At 37.0% G+C, this 24,672-nt stretch overlaps 1 protein-coding gene across 1 annotated transcript in view; it reads left to right on the top strand.

The window, feature by feature from the left end:
- HOMER1 (homer scaffold protein 1) overlaps positions 1-24,672 on the top strand; it is a 94,062-nt gene that overhangs the window by 25,743 nt on the left and 43,647 nt on the right. Inside the window, exons 3-5 of the mRNA XM_087742181.1 lie at positions 7,227-7,358; positions 12,140-12,232; positions 20,231-20,373. Coding sequence (XP_087598307.1) covers positions 7,227-7,358; positions 12,140-12,232; positions 20,231-20,373 — 368 coding nt within the window. The remainder of the gene's footprint in view (positions 1-7,226; positions 7,359-12,139; positions 12,233-20,230; positions 20,374-24,672) is intronic.

Below are 24,672 nucleotides of genomic sequence, written 5' to 3'. Positions count from 1 at the left end.
TATTTGAGTAATAAATTACTGACATGTTAAGATGGTAACATTGCTTCATTACGTGTTTTAAATGCTTCATTACGTTTTAGGTGTTTATTTGAAAATACTATTTTCCATGCATTCATATTTACTTTGAAAAATCTGTTGCTGAATTTAAGTGATGACCTGTTACATAGTTAATATTATGAGCAGGCTAAAAAGACATTCCCTGTGAGATGCACTAAAAAGTACAAATAGGGTTACAATAACCTGTTTTCGTCTCCACACATCAATATCATTGGTTTCAGCATTGTGAAGGACATCTGTTCAGTGCCTGTAATCACTTAGTAAATCCTTTGTTATGTAATCTTCCGATTTTTGCTGTAGAGAATATGAGGATTCCCTCCTAATAAATCTCTCCATGGTAAGCTTTTATCAAAATGCAGTTGGTTTGGGTTTGGGTTTTTTGGGGGGTGTTTTTCTTTTTTAATTAGAAAGGTTAATGTGTTGAGCTGCTGTTGTAAGAAACCTTGTCTAAGAAATTAATTTGATGTGGAGAAAATACTTGACTGTTCCTTAGATTCTGCCCCAAGTGGGTATAAAAACAATAACTTACAATCAGCGTATCAGAAAACTCTGCAATAAGGACATTAAAGATAGAGCGTAATCAAAAGTTGTAATCCGTTCAACTTGCACTTGCAGTTGCATTTGCAACTTCTGGAGATGCATCAGTTCATGATGGTTGGAACTGAAATACTCTGTTAAAGCATAGCAGTATTCACAGAGGTTTTGTGGCTATTGAAAGCTGAAAAATATTACCCTGATTGTTTTTTTTTTAAATATCCAGAGTATTGCTATTTTAAATGAGAAAGGAGAATTTCTATTATAAAGAAGTATACAGAAATAAATCTCATAGTCAAAAGATCTCTATATGATACTGCTTCAAGTGATTGAGACTCTGGTATCAAAGCCTACCAGAATTTTTCCAAGTTTAAGTCTTACTTTGTTTCTTCCCTTCCCAGCCTTCCTTCAAATGATTCTTTTAGTTCTGTCAAATAATTAAAACACCTTTTGTGTGACTGTTTATAAATAAAGGCTTTGGGATTGGAACTAGATGCTGTATGAAATCAAGGCTACCAGTTGTGATCTGTAGCACTTTAACTGATCTGCACAGTTTACAAAATCCTTATTCTGGTGTCCACTGGGGTTCCTCTGCCTTTGTCCAAAGCTGCAGCTCCTGCAAAGTGGCTGCTGAATTAAATTGTCAAGCCATTGTTCATCTATTTATTTGTTCTTTTGTCTACCGCAGCATTTCCTTTACATCTGCAGTACAATTGGCAAGGTGTATTGATAATGCAATCTATCACTTTTATTTACTCTCTCTGTGATTGCTGCAATCCTAATAATGTTTTCATCCAGGTGTTAGATGTCTGACTAAGATCTAGCATCCCAATCATGATTACACGTCCATTGTTTTAGGCATCACAACATCGCTCTGAAACACAGGTGAATAGCAGGAGGACCCATGGAAGAATTTTAAGGAGGTTTTCAGCATAATTCCCAGATAATTTTTTTGTTTTTAATTAAAGCGCTGTCTTTTTTAACATGTCTGCACATATACAATATAGTATGTACAAAGGGCTAAGTATAAATATAAAGCATTCTTAAGTTTGGAGTGCATCCAGATAATGTCTCTGCTATATGGCATACAGCTGAGTGTCAGTAACACTAGTGGCATCTGAGCTTGCAATGCCTTATATTGTTGATTGGTCAGACAGAAGTGTTTAATTTGCAAAGAAGAAAAAGCTATGCAATTTCATTCTCCCATTTTAAGTTTTGAAATGAAACTGAATAAAGATGATTTTGTGGTTTGTTTTTTTTTTAAAAAAAAAACAAATTTTACATAGAAAATATCTCAAATACACATGTTGCTAGTGGCCAAAAACACTTGTTGAACCATACTGGTTTTGAAGCTGTCATGCTCCTCCCTCAGAGGGAATAGATCCAACCAGGTTTTGTTGTATACCTTGGTGCTGGTGGGGTTTACAGGACCTTGTGGGTTTGTACAGTGGAGAGAATGATGTGCATGTGGCTGCTCAGTTGCAGTGGTTCTGGTGCAGAGCAGTAAGTCTTTTATTCTAAGTAAGTCTTTTATTCTAAGTCAGTCAGTAAGGGATGGGAACTCATACATATGTTGACTTAGACTGCAACAAGGAAAGTTTCAGAGAGATATACTTCAGGTTTGAGTGATAATCCTATTTCTGTCCCACACCCTTCCCTCTCTTTAGGTCAGTGGGTTTCAGTAGGATTCCTGGATAAAATTTAACTTCTGTACTGATTGTCTGAAAGTCATTAAATCTTTCTTCTTGAAAACAAGAGGACGTTTTTAAGACATGATCTTCGCTCAGCTCTGAGGGTTGCTATTGTACATTGCAGATTCCCACTTGAATTTGCTTGTGGGGTCTTTGGTGAATTTTGAGAGAGATATTTTTTTTTCCTTATTCCATATCAATGGGTCTATGAGCCAGATTCAGCTGACATAGGTCCTATAGAAGCAAGTTCTGCTTGTTTTTAATGCATTGCGTGTAATGGTGTTTTCTGAACCTACAGTCTCCTCTTAAAATACCTTGCACAAGAAATCATGCATCTCCCTCTAACTTGACTACAGAAAATGTTCTAGGACCATAAGGTGTTCCGTGTACAGGCCATATTTTATAGTGACGTACAGTATCTGGATCCCTGTTGCTCATCGCAGGGAGATCCTGATGCAAATAATCTGATAGAAGTCAAGGCTGGTTTCTGTGACCTCTTGAGTAAATATCTTTTATGAGACCTTTTTCTCCTGCCACTCTAGGAATCAAGAGAAAGCCTGAAAAATAAAATTTCTTATGCAATATGACATGACAACGCTGAGCAGTTGTTGCTAAGGCTTCCAGTTCTCATTAATTATATAGTCATTTCATAGCTCCTTGGAAAAATGTGTTTTAGTTACTCCTTTCTCCTAGGTGATGGAAGGAAGCCTCCATTATTTCTCCAGTAACACTGCAGACAGACACTAGGATTATTCCCAGAATCCCACTGTCTTTTCCATTCAATCTCTGGCAGTCACTGAGAAAAAAAAGGAGATAAGTAACATGTTTCCTGCAGTATTTGTTAACTCTCTGATAATTTTTTCACAGGTGCAAGATAGGAAAAAATCCCTAATGATTTGTGCTCATCTAAAACAAGACTCTGGAAAAGAGTGGTTTTCCAGTCTGTAGGTTCCATGAGCCTTGTATATATTACTTCTGAGTCAAGTCTCCCATCAGTGTTACTGCAATAGATGATCTTTACGTTTTCATGACAGTTATAAAACAAACTAGTCACACATTAAAGTGATAACCTGTTTAGTGCTAAATACAGTTTCAAGTAAGGCTTGTAAGCACAGGTCTTCAGTGATCTTCCTTTGAAGAAGTTAAAAAATACTGTGTGTCTTAATTATTGTTGCTATCAATTTTAGCACTAGATAAAATCATATTTGACCACTGCTGTATACCTTGCAGCTGTTGGGTTTGCAGTCAGTAAAATGAACAGCTAAGACACATGCCCTATTTTCTTATAGCTAAACTAATATGAAAGGAAAACATGAAAGCTGTTTCATTATTCCAACAAAATCTAAAGATAACAAAATCCATTTTCTTCAAAAGCTAAATGTCTGCCTGTCAGATTGACTCTGTTCTGTTTTTAAGATATTCTTGTACATTTATACTAACAGCATTCTTAAAAGTTGATGAAACACTTGATGCTTGTTATACTAGTAACTCTACAGTGAAATCTGGTGTAGAGGAGAGTAGTTAAAGGAGTACTTATTTGAGTAGGCAAGACAGGCTTAATTATAAGTTCTAATTTAAAAAATAAATCTTTTTTTTTTAAGCTAAAGATATGAAGGGTTCATATCTAGTATTTTCCAGAAGTAGCTGACGCTGACTGTATCTGTAGTATGCTCTAGCATTGCACTTTTTAGAAGCATAATTAATTTAGCATGTCAGAGATCTAGCTTAATAATAATAAATAAAAAAATAATAGTAATTAGTGCTTTTAATTCAGAGAAGATTGAAAGCCTTGATTTCCTTGTAAAATTTGTAAATCTAGTGAAAGGGCTCTTTTTTGTATCACCGGGATCTGAATGTAGTCTTCCCAGTGAGAAACTTGCTGTCTTTGGACTGATACTGTCCACTGGAGTGGAGCCGCTTCATTTTTCTCTGCTGGAAAATAAAGGGAAGAATCACAGCAACTCTTTCTCAACACAGTTGTTTTTTAAAAAGTTTTCTTCCTATCTTTCTCCCTTGCAAGGAAGCAATTTAACAGTCACTGTAACCCAGCCTAAATGCAGACTGCTGTCAAAACAGATATCCTATTCTGGTCCAGGCAACCTGTTCTGAGTTCTCTTGTACAGCCAGCCGCGTGGTCAGCTGAAGCACTGAGCGGTCTCAGCTAAAAACTGATTGGTTTCTCCAAGGTTTTTTGCTGGGTTGATTTGCAACCAGATATGCCACTGCAGCAAATGCCAGTCCTGCAGGCTTTAAACCTGCCTGTTGCTTGGAGGTCATAAGTCCCTATCCATAGAGTCAGCTTCTACGTTGAGGAAGTTACGTCCATGACCTAACATGCACACTCTCAAATCTGTGATGTAAATTCAAATTAATCAAGCAATGGATGGAACTAGGGCTTATGCAAGCTAGACAACACAGCTAGAGCTTGATTTGGGAGGAAGACTCTCTTCTACACTGTCCCCAGGATATTTAATTTCAAACATATTACTGTTGACAGCTTTCACAGCAAGAGAGATTGAGGTTTAAGTGAACTTGCACAACTTTGTTCAAGGCTTCCACCACGTTATTTCAGAAGTGGGCTTCCAAGCATTAACAGTGTACAAGAAGACGAGAAGCATACAAGAAAAAAAAGAGCTCCAGAACACCTCCTTTCCAAGAAGTCCACCTGCCTTTCTCACATTATCTCTTCTGTCCTATGTGGCATAGACAGCCATTTTCTATGAGCTCTGTTGGAGGCCATGGTGCAAGTGCAAGCGTGCTGCCTTTAGTTGGGCTCTGAACCTTATGCCTAAAAAAAGGAGAATGATGTTTGAATTACCAGTGACTTCACTGACAAGCTTCTCCTATATGAAAATCTGAGGATACATTTCGCGAACAATTAATGCCGGAAATGGTTCTCCAGTCTCTGATCACACAGGAAATCCTGGTTTTGACCTGATGAGGCTTGTTGGTACAAACGTAAGTTTTTTGGCATTCCAAAATTTTCCAGGTGTTGTTCACAACGATAGCCAAAACTTGCATTTTGAGGCAAAGGTTATCAGAGAGAATTGCCTGTTTGATATCCTCAGCTACACCCAGATTTGCTCTTCTAATTTAACGCGAGTATAGCGGAGCTGCCAAAGCCACTGCAGAAGATGCCAGTTCTGTTAAATTTGTCTGTGCTGCCATATTGTTGCTTGTCTTTCTACATGTTGCAATACAATGTGTTCTTCTGAACTTTCTTGCGGTACTCCACCACTTCATCTGAGAATCACTATATGCACATGGCAACTCTTTTTGGGCTTAGCTGCCCCCTCAGCTGTAAATTTTTCAGACTTGCCCTGCAGAATTCCGACAAAAATTTATGTTGATCGTAGCTGTGCTCCAGTGCTACCCAAATCTCAGCAAAAGCAAAGGGGGCTAAGTAAACTCCCTAACTACTCATTTTAATATCCACCCAGAAGGCCATCTCATACAAGTAGTATAGACTAATTTTGACTTCTAGAATGTCTTGAGCTTGGAAGAGCAGTACTTGGTCCCTCTGGTGTTGAAGTTTCTCACTGTCACCATCCCGAGAAAATACTGCTATTCTCTATGCATCTATACAGTTCCTGCCATTCAGAGAATAAAAGAAAGATTTCATTATTTACGACGGAGAAGATGTTTTAGTCCCTGTGGATTTTGTTGCTGCTCTAGGATTCTTCAGTAATCACTCGCTTTAACCTGCCAGGGGTAAGGCAGGGGTTGTGGTTTCATGGAAGCAGGAAACATTCACGCTGATGTTCAAAAGATTCCCAACTTGGTACTGTAAGACAGTTGCAGTAGGACACATACTGACAATAACCTTTGGAGCACAGTAACTGGCACGTAAGAAAGATTCTTGCTGAATTGTTCTGCTCACAGTGTGTGCTATTTCCTGGGAAGTTTTAAGGACGTTCTCTTTCACGTGGGTGTTACAAAGTACCAATGATTCATGAAAAGGGCTGTGAATTATTTAACAAATGTGGCTGAAACTCTTAGTAGCACCAGGCAGGTGAGAAAGCCTGCCTGCATTTCACTTCAAATACACCTGTCTTTGGGTTTATGGCTAGCCTTTCTTGTTCATGTTGGCTGGTTGTAAACTGTACTAACCATCAGATTTTTAGTTAAATGGAATCCATTGGTTTCACTATAAGACTTTATCCTGACATACTTTAAATCAGCTGGACAGTTCCACATCGCAGGTTTAGAATATGTTAGGCAAACTTTAATGTGATAGAAATACTGTTGAAATCCATGATAAATCTGTAGTTGCTTTTAGTGGAACCAGCATATCATCTAATAGTTGCATTTTTTGTTTGCATTAGCAGAAGTTGAATGCTGGAGGATGTGCTTCTTCCATCCTGTATGTAACAAGAACTAGAAAAGAAAAATGATTCTTAGAGTAGCTCTTCTTTTGTAGTTGGTATATGACCCCGTCGCTGTTAGACATGCTTGTCTAAAGCATACTTGTATAAAGGAAAAACAGATTCTTACAATACAGAAACTTAAAAAGAAATTGTCCTTCTTGTTTTATTGCATGTTTTCCAGTGAGAATCACATACGCAGCGGGGGTGGGCGGAATGCAACAGTGAAGCTTACAGTGGAGCTTGAGAGGCGTTGCCTTAGGGGACAAAGAAATACACTTGTGAGACAAAAAAGGACTTTGCTAGTTATTCTGATCTCATTAACCTATGTAGATGCTTTAAAGGACTTTTTTTAGACTTGGTAACTACTAAATGACTGCTTACAAATGCAAACAGGTGTGTGTGTGTCCCCAGCTTTTGCTCCTTTTACAGAATGTATGTGAAAATATGCTTTTGTAATTTTAGCTGTGATTGAATTAGAAAACTGACTACAATATTGGCATTTTCAATTACGAGTAGTTTTTAAAAGAAAAAATCAAAACCACAAAACCCCATTTTTACAACTATTACTTTTTTTCAGGCAATAATAAATAGCACTATCACCCCCAACATGACATTTACTAAAACATCCCAGAAGTTTGGCCAGTGGGCAGACAGCAGGGCGAATACAGTCTATGGCTTGGGATTTTCATCTGAACATCACCTTTCAAAAGTAAGTATGACCAGTGGTAACTATTCAGCTAGTCAAGCTGCTTAAAAATATTTGATTCCTTGACTCAGTGCTCACTACTGTTGTTATTTAAAAATAACTTATGAAAAAATGTTCTTTATCAATCCTTATAATGTAAAAAGACAAGACAAAGTGTGATACCTGCAAATTTTCTTTTAACTGATGGAGGAAAGAAGGGGGATTTAAGCTATCAGAGTATATGTTGTTAATGCTTTCTAATAATTCATTTGTTAGGTTTCTCTTTTTAAAAAATCGTTCTTCCATTACAGTTTTTCATGATAGAATTTAAAGGAGTAGACAATTTAGTGTTTCTTCTGTACTTAGATCTCCTAGAAAAAATATTGTTGGTAGTCTTCAGATGCATTTTTTTCTTTTAAGCCACATTCACTTTCACTTTTCTACTAGATAGTGCATCAAATTACAGATAATTTCAACATCTGCGGTCTTAAAGTGAAGCTAGTGGGAAATATATTCAATGTAAAAGAAAACTATATTTTCTCGTTGGAATACAAAAGTTGAAATGTTTACTAAAGAAATTCTGTGCCATACGTGAGTTGTTGTTGTTTTTTTTTCTCATCTACTTGTGCAGGAGGGAAGTACACCTTATTCTGAGGAAAGCAGTAACCCCTGTTTCTCAAAGTGATGGTATAGTGCCTCTGAGCACCTTCTCTTCCATACCTATTGCTACTGATACTACTCTGATAGTCCAGGAACCTGTACAAGCCAGTGTCATTTTTCTCCAGATGAGAAATTTCAGTTCAGTTTAAGAACATGTCTTTACATTAAGCAGAGTATTTTCATCTTTGAAGGATACAAAAGGTCTGGAAACCCAAGTGCAATGAAAGGAATGTATAGTACATGTTTAAGTAAGGAATAATGATTGGCTTGTTATTTAAAAAAAATAATCATACCAACGCTTTTGAGAAAGTAATTGTCACTATCCAAGGATAAGCATGGGCCTGTTAGAAAACCATTCAAATGAGAACCGGTACATCTGCTTTATTTGGACAAGTGTTACATTTGTAAAATTTCTTCGTTTCATAATCAGATAGCTTTCATTTCCATGAAGCAACACAAACACAGGAAATTCTGAATGCCACTAGTATTGCATGTGTGTTTGTGCACCTATCACTGCTTCAGTGAACTTGGAAAATTTGTCACTCACTTAAATTGGTGTGTATGTCCTAGAGGCACTTGCTTACCAATGTGGTAATAACTTTTCTTAGTATTTCACTGGATTTAGCATAAATGCTGATTTAGTTTACCTCTCTCAGACTAGCTCGTTTTCCTTAATCACAGAATGCTTCTTTGGAGGCAAAGTATCATGCTGTAGTCATGCACACTCTGTGTTTGCCTGACTTTAAACACTAGGTTATCCTTGCCAGTGGAAATATTTGGCGTTTTTTATCTGTCCTATCCTTGACTCTTGCTCTCCGCATGTGGTACTTACTGCCTTCTTAATTACAGTTGTTTCAATCCCATTCTTTCACTGACCTCAAACAGATGTGTAAGAGTTTTAATCATGCCCTTGGCTTAAGACTTTATATTGCTGTTGAAAAATAATCTGAAAAGCTACAGTAGATATTTTGTCTTAAGTACGTTTGATTAGCAGTGACTCAGATTGCTGTGTTTTACGAAGAATATGCAAATCTGTTGAGAAAAATACCAAGTCGCAGACCTTTTCTGAAGCTTATGGTTATGAATCTTCAGGACCTTTTCAGCAAACTGTTCCTGTTGTATTATATCTTAATTATCAAACAGATATTCGTGTGAGTTGAAATTGCTGATCGTTCCTACTAAAATCCATGAAGGTAAAACTTTTTGTGTTATTTTAAAATTAACAAACGTATTTGATGGGGGAAAGGAAAATTTTCTTTAGATTACAGTCTATCCAGTCACTGGAGTTGGTAAATATATTGGTCTTGGAACCAGAAAAGCTGAATTAGAAACCCTGGATCTGCTGTCTAACTTTAGAGAAATCACATCTATCGTCTCTTTCTTGTCTTGTCTCTCTGCTCAGATTACTAACTCTCACTTCTGTGCGCTGGCATTGTAGTCAGGTTTACCAGAGCACTCTTTGGTACACCTAGCACTGTAGGACATGAAATCCAATTTAGGGCTCAAGGTACTACTGGATATTAGTAATAAGGCTAACAAATAAACGGTGTTAATGGGTTTGTTCAGAAACAGGGTGCTTCTGGAAGTTGCCTTAAAAATTGATTCTGGAACTTCTTTTCTGTATTTTGATTTATCAAAGTCCTTAAGTGAACCGCCCTGTTGTATGTAACTTGTTCTGCAATAGTGTCTCTGGGCCCCAGGGAAATATTTGAAGTTCCAGGGAGCAGAAGACAGCCTGCAACCGCAAAAAACTTAGTCTAGTCTGTGACTGATTTCAACACATTAATGAAGCAAATAATCAGAGCAGATAAGAATAAACTGTTTATTCTCAGGTCATTGTCTGCTTAGCTTATAGTAAATGTTTGACTTTTAGGTTATTTGGGTTTGGTTCATGTGCCTTTGTCCTCCTAAACTAATTACTAGGGTAGAGTGCAACAGTGGTAACCTCCTTCTGTACAATTATTGTGACTGAGAATTAGCAGAGTGAGAATATCTGATAGAAAAATAATGGCACTCTAATCAACTCCATACACAAATAGTATAGAAGGAAACTAATTGAACATTTATTTATCTTCATTAGACCTTTTCTCAATATGTTAGACAACAAATTCACCTCAAGATTGTTCCATCATAAGTCAGCGATACCTGAAAGATGATGCCTATGTTGAAGAATATTCTTTTCTCAGGATCAGGATTTGCTGGCAGAGTCCCTCTTGCTGCAGTAGGAGGAACAGAATGTCCCATGATTTTCAGAAAAAACTGAGATGGCTTTCTCATTCAGAATATAAGTCTGTGCTGTTGATAGTATCCTGATACATGAGAAGAAATATTGCTTTCCAGGTTTGCTGTCTGTCTTACCCCTTTGAATTAGTTGACCTGATTTATTCCACATAACTTAAGAGTATGCTAAATGGTAAAAGTGCCACCACAGATACTTGTAAGAGCCTCTTGTAGTCTCCCTGCACAATTTTTCATCTTTTCCTTAAAATACTGATCTTCCAGAGAACCTTTTCTTTCATACCATGAGATCTCTGTTATCAGGAGATTGCTATTATCCATAACCTAACTGCCTCAAGGAATTCTAGTAAATTTATGAAAATTTCTACTACATTAGCCTTGTTGGCTCTTTCTTAGAATGTTACCTATTTATGTGTCTATTATATATTTTTTCACATTTTCCACCACTGTGATACAGAAGATCATACTTACTGCCTTGTGTGTCTTCAGCCATTTATTCTAAGCCTCAGCATCATGTTTTCCATTTACCAATCCTCTAATCTTAAAGCTGATTTAAATAATAGGTTACCCATCAGATTTTGAGGTCTATGTACAAATCTTAAATAAGTATCTAGTTCTGGTCATCTGTTGCCAATTTTATCATCTGTTCTGAGTCGGTTTTTGATGCTGGATTAGACTTTCAGGGTGGTATCTTTTTGTCTCCTTCTCTATTCAAGAAATGTATGCTTTTAAATAACCTGACAGGTGAAATATAGGATACAAGTGGAGAGAAAATATATTTCCTCAAATACTAATAGTCTACCAGGAGAAGAAGTTTAAAGACAATAAGGTTTTTAAGGTCTTGCATAGCAAGTGAAGTTCTGATTGAAAATAGTTGAGGAGATTGTGTCACACAAAGGGTAACCTTCGTCCCTTCTAAATACATGCGGTGCAAAACACTTTCTATGTGTGCTGCTGCTGGAGAGATGTAGGAGCTGTTAGTGAAGCTTCCAATGTTTTTGCAGAATGATTTCAGTCTTAAGCTGATCATAATAATATAATATTCTGTTTAAAGCAGTAGGAAAGAAAAACAAATGCTTGGCTACTATAGCAATTAGTGTAGTGTCAAGCTGAGATCTGTGAAGCCAAATTTTTCTCTAGCCAGACAAACTAGGCCTTATTCTTAATAAATTGATTTAATCTCTCAAGTTCAAGGGTGCATTTATTTCTAAATTGCTGCTTTAGCTATTTTCTGGAAGAGGTACAGTAGCATAGAAATTAAGCTTCATATGGCAGTTCAATGTGCAATTCTTGAATTTAGTGTTTAGTATATGCAAGTGCTTAGTTCAATGAATTTGTTCTTTAACTTGATTGATGTCAATGAACAATCAAGCAATGAACTTGACTCAATATTCCCACTGCTGCTTTTGTAATTAGCTATTGAAATTATAAATGCTGTTAAAATTTGGGAAGAAATCAGTCTTGTTTCAGTCATGAAAGAATGAAGCCCATTGAAAGCTCTAGGCTAATAGTGACCACAATAGGCTTCAGAACCAGATCATTTGTTGTCAGGAGGAGAGTACAACCTGACACTGAAAGCAGCTGTGTAAGGCAGTTTATCACTATTATGAGCCGTTTCTGAGGTGACGCTTTTTAACACTATCAGCAACAGATCAAACTTTGTTGCATCATAATTTTCCTGACATATGAACAGTGTACATTATGTCTGAAAGGTACTGAAAGGTGTATCACTGTGTAACTCACTTAAATGACTATCTAATAAGGAGAAAAATTTTTAAAAATCTACTGACAGAATTTGACTTTGTAAAATGTTAAGTACAGCATTCTGTTCTGCATGTAATGTACTATTTCACGCCTACTCTTTCTCTTTTTCCTTTTTTTTTTTTTTTAAACATATGTACCTTCAGTTTGCTGAAAAATTTCAGGAATTCAAAGAAGCTGCACGACTAGCAAAGGAAAAATCCCAAGAAAAGATGGAGCTAACAAGTACACCCTCTCAAGTGAGTCTTACTGCCTGATTCAAGCCTAGTACTTCATATTTGTGCTACTTACTATATTGTGTCTTACACACGCATGCTGTATTAAAAATGAATGGGATACTTCCCAGTTACCCTGAATCCTCTCAGCCGTCAGGTAGAAGTGTCAAGAAGTCTAAGAATACATTTAACGTACAGTACAGAAATGTCAAAGGGACTTGCTCTAAAATAAAATTGGCCTTTTGTTTATTCCTATTCCTTTCTCTGAGCTTTTTCCAGAAAATTAGTAAATATGGTAAGTGGTTATGTAAGTAAATCTACAGTAAACACCTTTTGTGTTTTTTCTTATTGTATCTATGAAACTTCAGGCAGTGCACTGTAAAGGATTTTTATAGAAGAATCATTACAACAAAAATCAAAGCCAAACCAGCAAACTATTTTTACTTATTTCCCACTGTGTACTATTCACTTGTGAAATGTGTTGAAGGAAGATGACAGATTCACATGCTGGTTCTGGAGTTTTATTACAGTTAGCCATGATGTAAAAGAAGAGTTTATAAAAGGTATCTCTGAACATGAACTGGGTTAATATAGGCCTAACAGGAGGATAAATTAACGTAGCCACATTTACATTAGTCATGCCTAACATTAATTTACTTGAAAATGAATACTTTCAACTTACTTTGAGAAAAGAAATCGCATGAGGCTTTTATGCCCCTCCACTCTCCCCCCCCCCCCCCCCCCCCCCGAGTGTTTCTGGCTCTATGTGTAGCTATTTGCTTTGTTTTAAGCAATAGTGAAGACTTCCTTCTCTTGGAGGATAAAGCAGCTTTAAAAATGCAGTGTGGTTCCTGAGTTGAGTAGGATTAATGCAGCTGAGTCTTTTTTCTGGGGAGTCTTCATTCATTGAATCAGTGCATCTCTTGGGTGCTTTGCGCTGTAATATGCTCCTGATCTTTGACGGAATAAGGATAGCAGGCAGTTTGCAACATGCTGTATGAATAGTTTTATTGCCACCAGAAAGCCACATCTGGTGTCCTTCCAAAAGAAGTCAGTGGAAACCAGAAGAATATACACAATGAACCAACCTCATGTTGTTTTCCCAGTAGGCATTTTGCCCAAGTGCTAGGTTGGCTTTTGCTGTTAACAGGAAACCACTTGCTTTACTGTAACAGGAGAAAAATAAGGCAGTCTTTTTTTATTAGTTTTCCTGACTGTCTCTAAATTTCTGATAAATTCCATAAACACAGAGATAATGGAAATAGGTATTTCAGTATTATAACCTAATGTACACTTGGCTTTAGAAACAGTGTAGTGCTTCAGCGAGGCCTCTAGTTACTCGATAGTATAGGCAAAACAATTACTCTGCTTCTCTTTTGACATGTTGATTAACAGTCTGGACTCAGAAGTTAAATCTGACATTGTCAAATGGAGTGACTTATTATTTGGTTTGGACATAAATTTGAACTACTCGCTCAGAGACAAGATGCTTTCTTGTAGCAGCTGCCCAGGGTTAAAGCTTTCTCTTAAACTATATGAGCTATTAATATGGTTCATTTTCCTGTACAGATTTCCTTTTATACTTGGAACCTAACATTTTATACTGTAGGCAGTTACAGAAATGTTACCTTGAGCGATTCTATAATGCACATTGAGAGCTGCAATTTAATTACTGCACACTTAGGAATAATTTCATATTCAGGCCTTACTTTTCATCTCTTGGCTTTTCACTGTGTTGATAAGTTAGCATATTATTCTGAAAGATACAGTTAGTGCAAATGCTGACACATCAGCATAATAGTCTTCACATACTTAATGCTTCTCATTAGTTCCCTAGAGAGAAGGGAGTTGAATCAGGAACCTTGGAGTTTGGAGCAGAGGAGAAGCAATGGCTTCATGGTGAACTGAAGCACTTCCATGGTGCGGGGGCTTGTCCACAGAGATTTATGACTTGGGGGAAGATGGGTGCTTGGTAGTGGCAAGGGAAAGTGGGACCCTAGAGGCATTTGAAGGAGCACTTGCTGTCACTTTGATTATCTGCCAAAAAGCAGCTGCAAGGCAAATAATTCAAGTGTTGCCTTTCTCAGTCATTTTACTGCTGCTCTTTCCCTTTTGCATAGTGATCCTTTGCAGAGAGGCAGAGTAAAAGAGGAAGGAGATATTTTCAGTGGCCAGTCAAGACTTCACAGGAACCTGGCTTTTTTAGGAAGCTTTGACAGGGAAGGCATTGGGAGGTAGCATGTGAGTAGTGAGCTCTATAACAGTAACCCGGTTAGCTACAAGTGTCTACCCCTCTGCTGTCTTGGACTTGCAGATATCCTTCTGCATTAAATTAATAATAGGTAGGAAGGTACTGCCTATTAAAACTGGAAAAAAAAAGTGTCAAACTTAAATAAAATGTTATATTTCTCTTGGTACTGCTTTAAAAATGCCCTTATTATATACCAGTTAATTGAAGTACCAGATATGGTACATTCCTCACCCTCTCTGCCACACCATTCTAAAAGAGAAAAAGGATGTGTTTTTTTCTGCATTCATTATGTCCCTACAGATTGAATCTTTATTAAAATATCTCTACAACTAGTGTAACAAAACCCTGCACAAGGTATTTGCTGTTCACTATTGTTTGATGTAACCCTGCAAATACTGCTGGTATGTGTGAGTTTCAATTCTGAATGTCTTGCAAAAATTTGTTGTGAAACTAAGGAGAAATAGAAAACAAAAGATAAGAACAGAAATATCTCAGAAATAGAATATGTATTTGTAGTTCAAGTACTTACCAGAGTTAGACATGTTAAAACTTAAGAACGATCTTATCTAAAATCCACTGAAGTTAGGCTACTTCTCTAAGGTGTTATACGCTTTAGCAAAGTGTTTGTACTATTTGGCTAGATATTTCCACCAGAAGAGTGCTTCAATGGCCAGGAAGTAGTAGTTCTGTGTTGAGTATTTTTTAGATATACTGTTTCATCTGATGGCATATATTCTTTGCCTTTTGTGTATGTGTGTGTGTAAAGCACGTAGTAGAAAGAAAACAATACATAGCCCAGTTTGCAATTACTTAATAGCAGGAGTTCCTTTTCCCCTGAGCTATGCTGCTGCTAATTTTAAATGCTGCATTCTTACTGTTTCTTCAATACTGCCTGTTCTCCTCCTATTTACCAGCGGGCTTTGCTTTAACTTCCCAGAATATCGGATAATATATAAAATCCCCATTTACCTTGACTGTGAAAAGAACGTAACTTGTCCAGAGAAAGACAGTGGCCTGGAACAACAAATTACAAGAGAGGTGGTGCTTTGTTATGTGTAAGTCCCACCGAGTGCATGGTGCTTTCCTGAAATGAAGAGGAAAGCATTGTTTCTGTGTCAGAGAACTTGTACTTTCAACCCATCTATATTAAGATGGATTCATATAATAAGACACACTTTATCTATATCTGTTATATCAGGAGGCTTCAGTCTAGAAAGAAGTTGTCTATTTTGGTACTTCTAAGACCACCTATGCACACAGGTACCCCATCTGGTGTCCCTTTAATCAGCCTTAGGTAATAAAGCTTTGCAATGCTCTTACCTTGTTTATATAAAACTAAAATATGGGCTCCCCTGCTGTGCCACCTCCTATTTCCCAGACTCATCCTTTAATACAGGGAATTATTTTGCTCATGTCATAAACTCCTGGATTGTACAGTGACAAGCCACCCATGGTCCAGTTTCAGTTACAAGGCTTGCCTGTGCACTGAAAGAGCAACACTTCGATCTGGAGTTCACTCAGCCATATGAAGCAATAGCCTGAAATCTGTGTCTTCCCCCCCTCCTTTTTTTTTTTTTTTTTCTTTTTTAAGCTAAGCTTAATTAGGTTCAAGTACAGAACTGAATGGAGCAGTTTGTGCAGTTTGCAGTCATACCCCATCAGTCTTAAAACCAACTGGAGTCTGAACCTTAGTTCTTCTTCTTTAAGTGAGAATCTGTCCTTAGATTTTTTTACTCCAGTCATTTCAGATTAAGAGCTCTGATAATTTCTGAAATTGTATGGTGAGTAATTTACTCAAAGTAGTCTTGTCTGCGATTCTGAGCCCCTCCTATGCAGACTATTAGGAATATCTATTGCCTGAGAAGTTTTAGAATCACAACATTTTTTTGTGCAAGGAATGGGTTGGTTTTGGCAAAATGGTTGTGGTTTATCATCTTTTGGCTTTTTCTTTGTAGAAGTACAAAATTTACTTACTTTATGTTGTAGAAGTACAAAACTTACTTACAAAAGTAACTTTCTGGGAGGTTATGTGAATTTCTATACTGGAACAAATGTTTCACGTGTTATGGTATCTGAGTCAGTAGCTGGCAGACTTATGCCATTGGCAGTCAGTAGTGAACAGAGAAGCACTATGAAGAACAGCGACGCCAGGGAAGTATATGGAATACTTAATGAGAAAACAGTATAACACTTAATAAGAAAACAAGCTGGAATTGGTTTGGTTTGTTCATGATTTTAGAACCAGCTACTTCTTTTTTTCTGTTCCGTATTTAGCCACCATTAAAAGGTGGCTTGATCTGTGCTGTGAAGTCTGCTTGTTTTACTTTAAAGACTCTTTTGTGAGTCCATGCATTTTGTTTATAATATTTTTAAATTTATGGCATCTTTTGATGAATTCCTCTCCATTGTGTTTTGTTTATATGCTGTAGGCACTGTTATTTTTATACTGCTTGGCATCACTGGAGTCCTGCATACTCATTAGTAGCACCAGAGCTCCTTTAGACCATGCAGATGTCTGACAAACTCTTAAATAGCAAAATATACCTGAGTCAGACTCTCACATTTACTTGTCACGTAGAAAAATACTAATCCTCAGTCCATGTCTGAGTCCAGGACTGGTGAGTGACTTAAAGTTCAATACCCTCCAGAAACCTATATATGATACAATAGTGGTTTTATACCACAGGAGAGCTGTTAATCCTTTCTTCTCAAATGCATGAGATGTCTATTTGTGGCTGTTGTGACTGGGAAGTATTAGGCCTTAAAATACATCATTGATTTACAGGAAGACTGTCGTTTTCAGTTTAAGCACTGGGTTTTTTTCCATGTAGTGTCTATACAGTTGAATATTAGAACTAAGTTAAGCTGCTCTCCCAGCTAGACGGGAAGGGTGAAAATATCTTTTTAAGATGACCGCAATTTCTTTCCCAGTTCTGTAAAGTCTGGAGTGGATGTGTGAAGTTACAATGATATGGAATAAAAACTTCATTACATATGAACATCTCATAAAGATCTTTCTAAAACTATTTTAGTGTCTCTAATTAATATAAAATGGGAACATATTATTTGTAAACATTTGTAAAAGGTTTGTTCTGTGTAAGTGGCTTTTTCTGTTGCCTTTGGTGCTTTATTCATAGCCAGCTTCATTATAGTTGGCTGCAAATAAATCGTTTATCAGGCATGGGTAGTTGTGAGTGTGTGAGAGCACTGATTAACCTGTGTTATTGGTGGAAGAAATACATTCTAGAATCTGATGCTTCTCTCGTACATAAAAAATCAGCCCTTCATGAATTTGCAGGCAGTGAACTTTTAGGTATTACATAGGCTGTGATGTTTGTCTGCATTAATTTTTGTCACTTGGATTTCATTCACGTTAGAAGTCTATGAAAGTGCTTTACTGAAAAATAAGCCTAAATGGAACTTGCACATTTGTTTTTCTTCTACTGAAGCAATTTTTATGCATTCACACTTAAAACATTTTAATAAGTAGGCCCTGGCTTTATGTGTCTAATAATAGTGATGTAGGAATTTTATCTTAAAGATACAAGCCATCCAGATTTTGTAGGATGTGGTATGTATATTTTAGAATATCTAGTGTAGTTTGGGAAGAGGAGGAAATAAAAGAGAAACTCTTGGGTCCATAAAGGCTTTCATTTAATGTCAGTGGAAACTGTTTATCAAATCAGAGAATAATAATAGACAAAACTATGTAATTTGTATAAAATAATTCATTTGCCTGATTATCTTGCCAACTTTGCTCCCCTTTCACACTTAATTTCAGTTCAGTTTCATTCAGTAAAATTGTTCTGTAAAAATCAAGATTTAATTTTGACTTTTAAAGTATTAACACTTAAAATAATAGTTTTGCGTGTAAAATAACAAGATTCTTCCTGAAAAGAGGTAACAATTTGCATTCATATAATTAAAAAAATTACATTTGTATTATAAATAACAGTTTATATCTGTGGAATTAAATCAGTGTAAGCTAATTATTTCTGCTTTTTAATCAGTAGGAATTTAATAAGAAGGTGCAGAATGGAGACACTGGTGCATGTGCATTGTATAACTTGATGAACGCTAAGTGTAGTAGAAGTCAAAGTCAGTATTAACATGTTGTATCACCCACTAATTCAAGTTGTAGAGTGAGATACAGATCTCTCACTATGTGAGAAATATGGCAGAATAAAAGCAAAATTTTGACAATTGTTGTGCTGCAAATGCTTAATGTAATTTAAAGTACAATGAAAATGTTGAACAACAATACTTTTGGTTAAGGGACTCCAGAAAGGTGTGGAAGGTGACGATGACAGCCAGGTCTTACTTTCTGTAAAAGAACGGAGTTTTTCCATCTAGTTAAGTCTCAAAGTCAAGGACAACATTTCCTATAGATGGACGATCAGATTCAGTGTTGGCTTTCAAAAAGCCTTATTCTTGTAAACTAGTTGAAGGCTACAAATGGAGGCTCAAGATTAAACCCTGATCTTATAAGATCATGACCATCTTCAGATACCTTGCAGTTCCTTCTGAGATTGCTGTTCTTCAGCTTCCTATGCAGAGTGGCAAAGAGCTGGGAAGAGGAGCTGCTGGCCTTCCAGAGACTGTGCTTGTGCTTCAGTTTAATAACATCAAATAGCAGTTTATCTGTTCTCCATGCAGATGGTAGAAGGCTGTGTGGCCATAGGAGATGCTTAGCTTTTGGAAGTACTGTAATTCAACCAGTCCTCTGCTGAATAGACACCCCTCCATGACATCCATTGAACTCTATTCATTAAATTCTTCTATCTTAAATGTTAACACTTGATTACTAAAAGCCTACTAAGACATTTTAAAATTGAGATGAGCTACTTGGCTTATATGACTGCTTATCTCCTGCAAAAATCATTACTTGAAAAAGAATATAATAGGAAAGAAAATACTAAAATTAAACCACATACAGGGACTGAAAAGCTTATGATGTTCTAACTTAGGATGTGGACTACAAGGGTGTACTTTGTTTGTATAAAAAAGAAGTACTTTTCAGTGACTAGAAATTAGCAAATGGTGTTTGTTGGCCAAAACATAAATGTACGTGTTGGCATGCGGTTATTAAAACCGCACCAGTGCCTCCTGCTGGGAGGCTGCCATTAAGTTTTTCAGGTGTCCAGTTACATAGCAGTAGCAGAAGCTGCTTGGGTGTAGCTGGAGTGTTCTCCTCCCCAGATGATACCATGACCAGCAAGAGCTAGACCAGGCTAACATGCCTATGAAAGTTTTGCAAGGACTCTGCTGAACAAGTGTTCTTTACAGATGGCTCATACATGAAACTGTGAAAGCACCACCAATGTCCCTTCTACTGTTCACTTTGGTTAATACAACAATATGAAAGCTAGATTTTGAAACAAATATCAGAATTGTTTGTTTCACTGTGTTAGAATATGAAGTAAGAGAAGAATCTTGGGTGTCAGTAGTCACCTATTGTGTAGCGGGATGAGGGATGAATGTAATACCAGGTAAGAGAGAGAGGTCTGTAATAAGCAGAAGGCTGGATACTTGCAAATAATTCATAGGTCAGTTGTGTTTTGTACAAGATAATGTGAATCTTATGGTAATATACTTCTAAATCCAGTTCACATGATGAAATATGACCATGAGGGATGCTGGAAATCTGAGCCTCACATTAATACTACCTGAAATTTGTGTATCATGTAAAAATTAATGTTAGTGCTTATACGCACATAACCTTCCTGAGCAGGTCAGTTTGTAATTTTAATGTGTTGTTTGTTTTACTTAAGGAATCAGCTGGAGGGGATATTCAGTCTCCTTTAACGCCGGAAAGTATTAACGGGACAGATGATGAGAGAGCGACGCCGGAAGTGACGCAGAACTCAGAACCAAGGGCTGAACCAACCCAGAACGCATTGCCATTTACCCATAGGTACAGATTCCATTCCCACATCCTGATTAAGTGATACCTGTCTCCTTCCTTGTTAAAGGGACCTTCTCCCATAATTGTGTGGGGAAAAAAACCTAAACACAACCTCCCCTGCCCCCCCTGCCCAAAAAAACCCAAAAAAAACCCTGGACTAGTTTTCAGATTTGCCATATAATCTTTGTTTTAAGAAAAAAAAAAAACATGGCTGAGAAAATCTCTTGGAATAAGATTTGGGGGAGTGTTGCTTTATAGTTTAATCAGCTTAACGTGAGCCCTTGAACACTGGTTAGTGCAGGTGTCCCTTTAACAGGAAGCATTATTTCAATGTCTGAGATCTTAGTAAAATTAACTGCTTCATAGGATATTCCAATTAAATTATTTTTGCACACATTCTTTAAATGACTGATAGGACTGGATGTCAGCCTTTCATTGACGAGTTGTTGGAAGAAAAGGGACTCTTACAACACTTCTGGATTGTGAAGTTTAAAGCAGCCTTTAAGTGAACAGTTCTGACAGTTGAAAACGTTTTTCAACTTCTTTTTGAAATACGAGAAAAATGTAGTTCTGCTTCAGACTGAATTATAATTCATTGCACTAGGAATGCTGTGCTCTGTTGTTCTTTAAGAAAGCTAGGACTTTTTTTTTTAATGATACAAATAACGGGTTAAGATGGATATAGAAATGACTGTAAATGGGTCACTCTCAGTAAAACACATAATGTATTGAGACCATGGAGAGTAGCTGAAACATTTAATAAACTTAGAACAGAGCTAGAAATACTAGATTTATTTTTTTAAACATTGTGTAATACAGTTTAAGTAGAGTTTAAGAGCTCTTGATTAAAGGTTGGGGAATAATAGGACGTCAGATATGTTATGCAATTCAGAATGAGCAGAGATGGAATTGGAATTGTGCAGGACTTCTCAGTTTTTGTAAGAGAATAATGCTATTAAACGTATCTGGAAAAATAATACATTTTCAAATGAGAAAAAGATTATACTTTTGCACTAATTTTTTAACAGAGTGATTGTGTTTATTTTTATACTTCAACTGTCACCAGTTCATCTATTATGTGTTTTAGAAGAAATGGTGCTTTGTAAGAGTGCTATGTGCATGTTGAAGGAGTATTACAAATGTTGCACATCTATCAGTGTTCTGTAAAGACTTCATTTAAAATGTTTGTGTGTTGGAATTCTCTATCAATATTTTTGTGAAAAGGAGTTGTGATAAAGTCCACACATGAGTAGTGGTGTTCGTTTTTTTAAAAAATGATAGCTGCAAGATCTCCCTTGTCATTCTGCACATATAAATATGTTTTTCTGGTATGCCAATATAGTAACTACGCTTTGCTCTGCACTGAGCGTGACCGAAGATATGTTTTGAAACTACCCAGTTGTAATTTTTGATGGTGTAGAATAGAGGTTACAAAACTTCTACGTGCTTTGCGTTTTTATATCTACTTCATGTATACAGTGTGAGTGCCTGCTGTTAGTTTTTTATCCTGTTAAATACCACTAGCTAGAATTGGTCTTCCAACAATAACTCTGCATTTTGAGGGTCACTTCTCATGATGATTCTCAAAAGACCAGAGTTTTGTCTTGCTAATGGTAGCTTCAGGTTTGTTAGTGAGCTATTACTGAAGAAAATGCAAATTTTTAAAACCCTTTGAAATAAATTGAATTTTGGACTAGATAAGGTTTTTATTATAAATAAATCAAGATTATTTATTACAAATAAATGAAGATGGATGAAACGCATGCATGAAAGGGATGGGAAGTGAACCCTCCAGGATTGTGTTAGTGCTGGTTAAATGGGCATGTTTTTGTGGAGGCATTTCATAATACTAAGTTGGCAACTAGGTAGACAAGCCTAGCTGCTTGTGCTGGCTGAAAGGGTGCTGTCTGCAGGCAGTCTACTTACCCTGATTTACAAGAAAAAAAAGAAATTAAATTTAAAACCTTACACCCCAATCATTGGGAACTCCCTGGGTTTTTCATGTGTCAGGGGTACAGAAAAGGGTTGTGCTCCTCCTTGTTCCCTGCCCTTCTGATAATGCTGTGTGTTGGTGGCACTCCACGTGTGACAGAGAGGGGTTGCTGAACTGAGCCCTTTCCTTGTGCACCTTGGTAACTCCCGCCGATCACTGAGCCTCTTCCTCCTGCACCCTGCGTTTCAGCAAAGGGAAAGTTTAGCCAGTGCTTCTGGGTGAGGACAGTAATGCTGGAAGAGCATTTGAGTGTTGTCTTGTGCATGGCAATACTTTTTACATATTTGCTTTTACTCCAGGAGCTTTTGATCAATCACTAGGTGCTTTTCAAAAGAAAAGGCACTGTAGTCTTCCCTCCAATGAGTTCAGCTGTAGGGGACATGAGAGTCACTGAGGCTGGCTATGCTTCACTGAAATAACACTACCATAGAAAGTTCATTTCTTCCATAAATAGCAAAGGTATATTGTGCTCTGGCATTGACAGTACATACTTATCCTGTGAAGAACCAAAAGGAGTGGTCCTCAGTGTAGGCTGGAGCACAGGAAAGGCATGCGTGGGGCTGCACGGCAGACACCTGGGCAGCCATGGGGCAAGCGTTGGAGCTTCGTGGGCAGGATGAGGTGCCGCAGCTCTGCACGGCGAGGGTGGCTGGTGAGGTGGGAGCCACGTTGCTGCTGAGAGGGTCGGCAAGCTCAGATGCATGCAGGTGTCTCTGTGGCAGAGGACAGGGGTAGAAGGTTTGAAGGGGGCTGCTGTCAAAACAGTGATATAGGTAAGGGGTTTTCATGTCTTTGTATGAACTGGAAGGGTCTGACAGGAGTTAACAAGGTCAGAAATCACCAGGTGTGGAGGTCATGCTTTAGTCTACATCTTACTACTTGTCAGTTTTAATCTGCACACCTGAAAAATGTTCAATTTGATATTGTTACAACACATCCTCACTGGCCATATATGTCCTCTTCTGCAAGTGTTCTTTTCTGCGCTTTCTATGTCTTAATGTAAGTAGTTGGGGCCTGTCATTTCAGCAGCATAAGTGTAGACTACATTGGCATTTATAGTTATTTTCTGACGACTTATACCCAAAAGCCAAAAAACAGCATTACTTAAGTCAGCAGAGTTTTGTTATTAGTACTCAAATTTCTTATTATTTCAGTAAATAATTGTAAATATTGAAATGAATGTTCTCCAGTATATGTCTAAAATCCTTTTCATATCCCATGAGCATAATAAAGCGGAAGCCTAGTTGCTTCAATTTATCCTCATCTGGAAAGTCCTCATGCTGTTCACAAGCAGTGTAACTCTAGTCAACCGCTTGAGAGATAAGGATATGAAAGATTTACGAGCCTTGCACAGAAGATAAACTCTTGTAATTTAACATCTTGCCTTTTTTTAAACTATCTATGATGGTTAATGTTGAATTATGAAGTAATATTACTTGGGAGCTCCCACATCCTATAATATACTATAGCCTGAGCACTGCTCTCATGAGTGAATGTTGCCAGAACAAATGAAAGTAAAATGTAGCCTAAACCTGGCATTAGAATTTTTAAAAATCTTGGCTGAGACACTGATCAGTCATTTTCTGAATGATAGCTAGTCCAGGAAGGCTTTTTTCTAACAGAAGCTAGTTAATCAAATCTAATATTTAGGATAATTAAGACTAAAAAAAGTACCTGTTTTCATTCTTAAGTAAATCTTAGTTTCCTCAGACATCTTCCTTGTTAAAAAAATATTTTCCACATTCTTTAAGTTGTGATTTTCTTTTTTTTTCCAACTAACAACTGTTGATCATAAAATGGGGTTTGGAGAGAAAAAAGTTGCTAAAAAATTTTAACTACTTCTGATGTGACTGGCTTTTAAATAAAAGTTTTAATCCTGATGGTGCATAGTATACAATTCCTGGTCGTCTGAATGAGTCCAAAGAAATACTATACTAAGCTCATTCAGCCTTAGAATATAATTCAAATATTAAAACTGAGTAGTATATCTGGCAAATTCTGCAACTGCTGCTTGGGGCTTTTTGGCAACTGTTTGGTGAACTTTTTCACCGTTGAAGAGAATACATTTGTTAATAACAAGCTTTATTCCATTTTTGGCACCTTGTGAAGCTGATAAAACACACTTTCAGAAACAAAATGTAAGAGGATTCTTCTGGGACAAATCTTGATAGTCTTCAATTTTCTGTCAAATGTGACTTGAACCTGTTCCCTCATTTTTTCTTGTAATACATAAAATTGGAATTTCTATTACATAATGTTTTGATCAGACAATATATATGTGTGTGTTTGTTGCTTGTTTGTTAAAATTCCTATTT

The sequence above is a fragment of the Nipponia nippon genome, unplaced genomic scaffold (genome assembly GCF_047370975.1).
Source record: "Nipponia nippon isolate SJK-2023a ecotype South Korea unplaced genomic scaffold, ASM4737097v1 scaffold_8, whole genome shotgun sequence".
NCBI classification, from domain to species: Eukaryota; Metazoa; Chordata; class Aves; order Pelecaniformes; family Threskiornithidae; genus Nipponia; species Nipponia nippon.
This window is presented reverse-complemented; position numbering and strand designations above follow the sequence as displayed.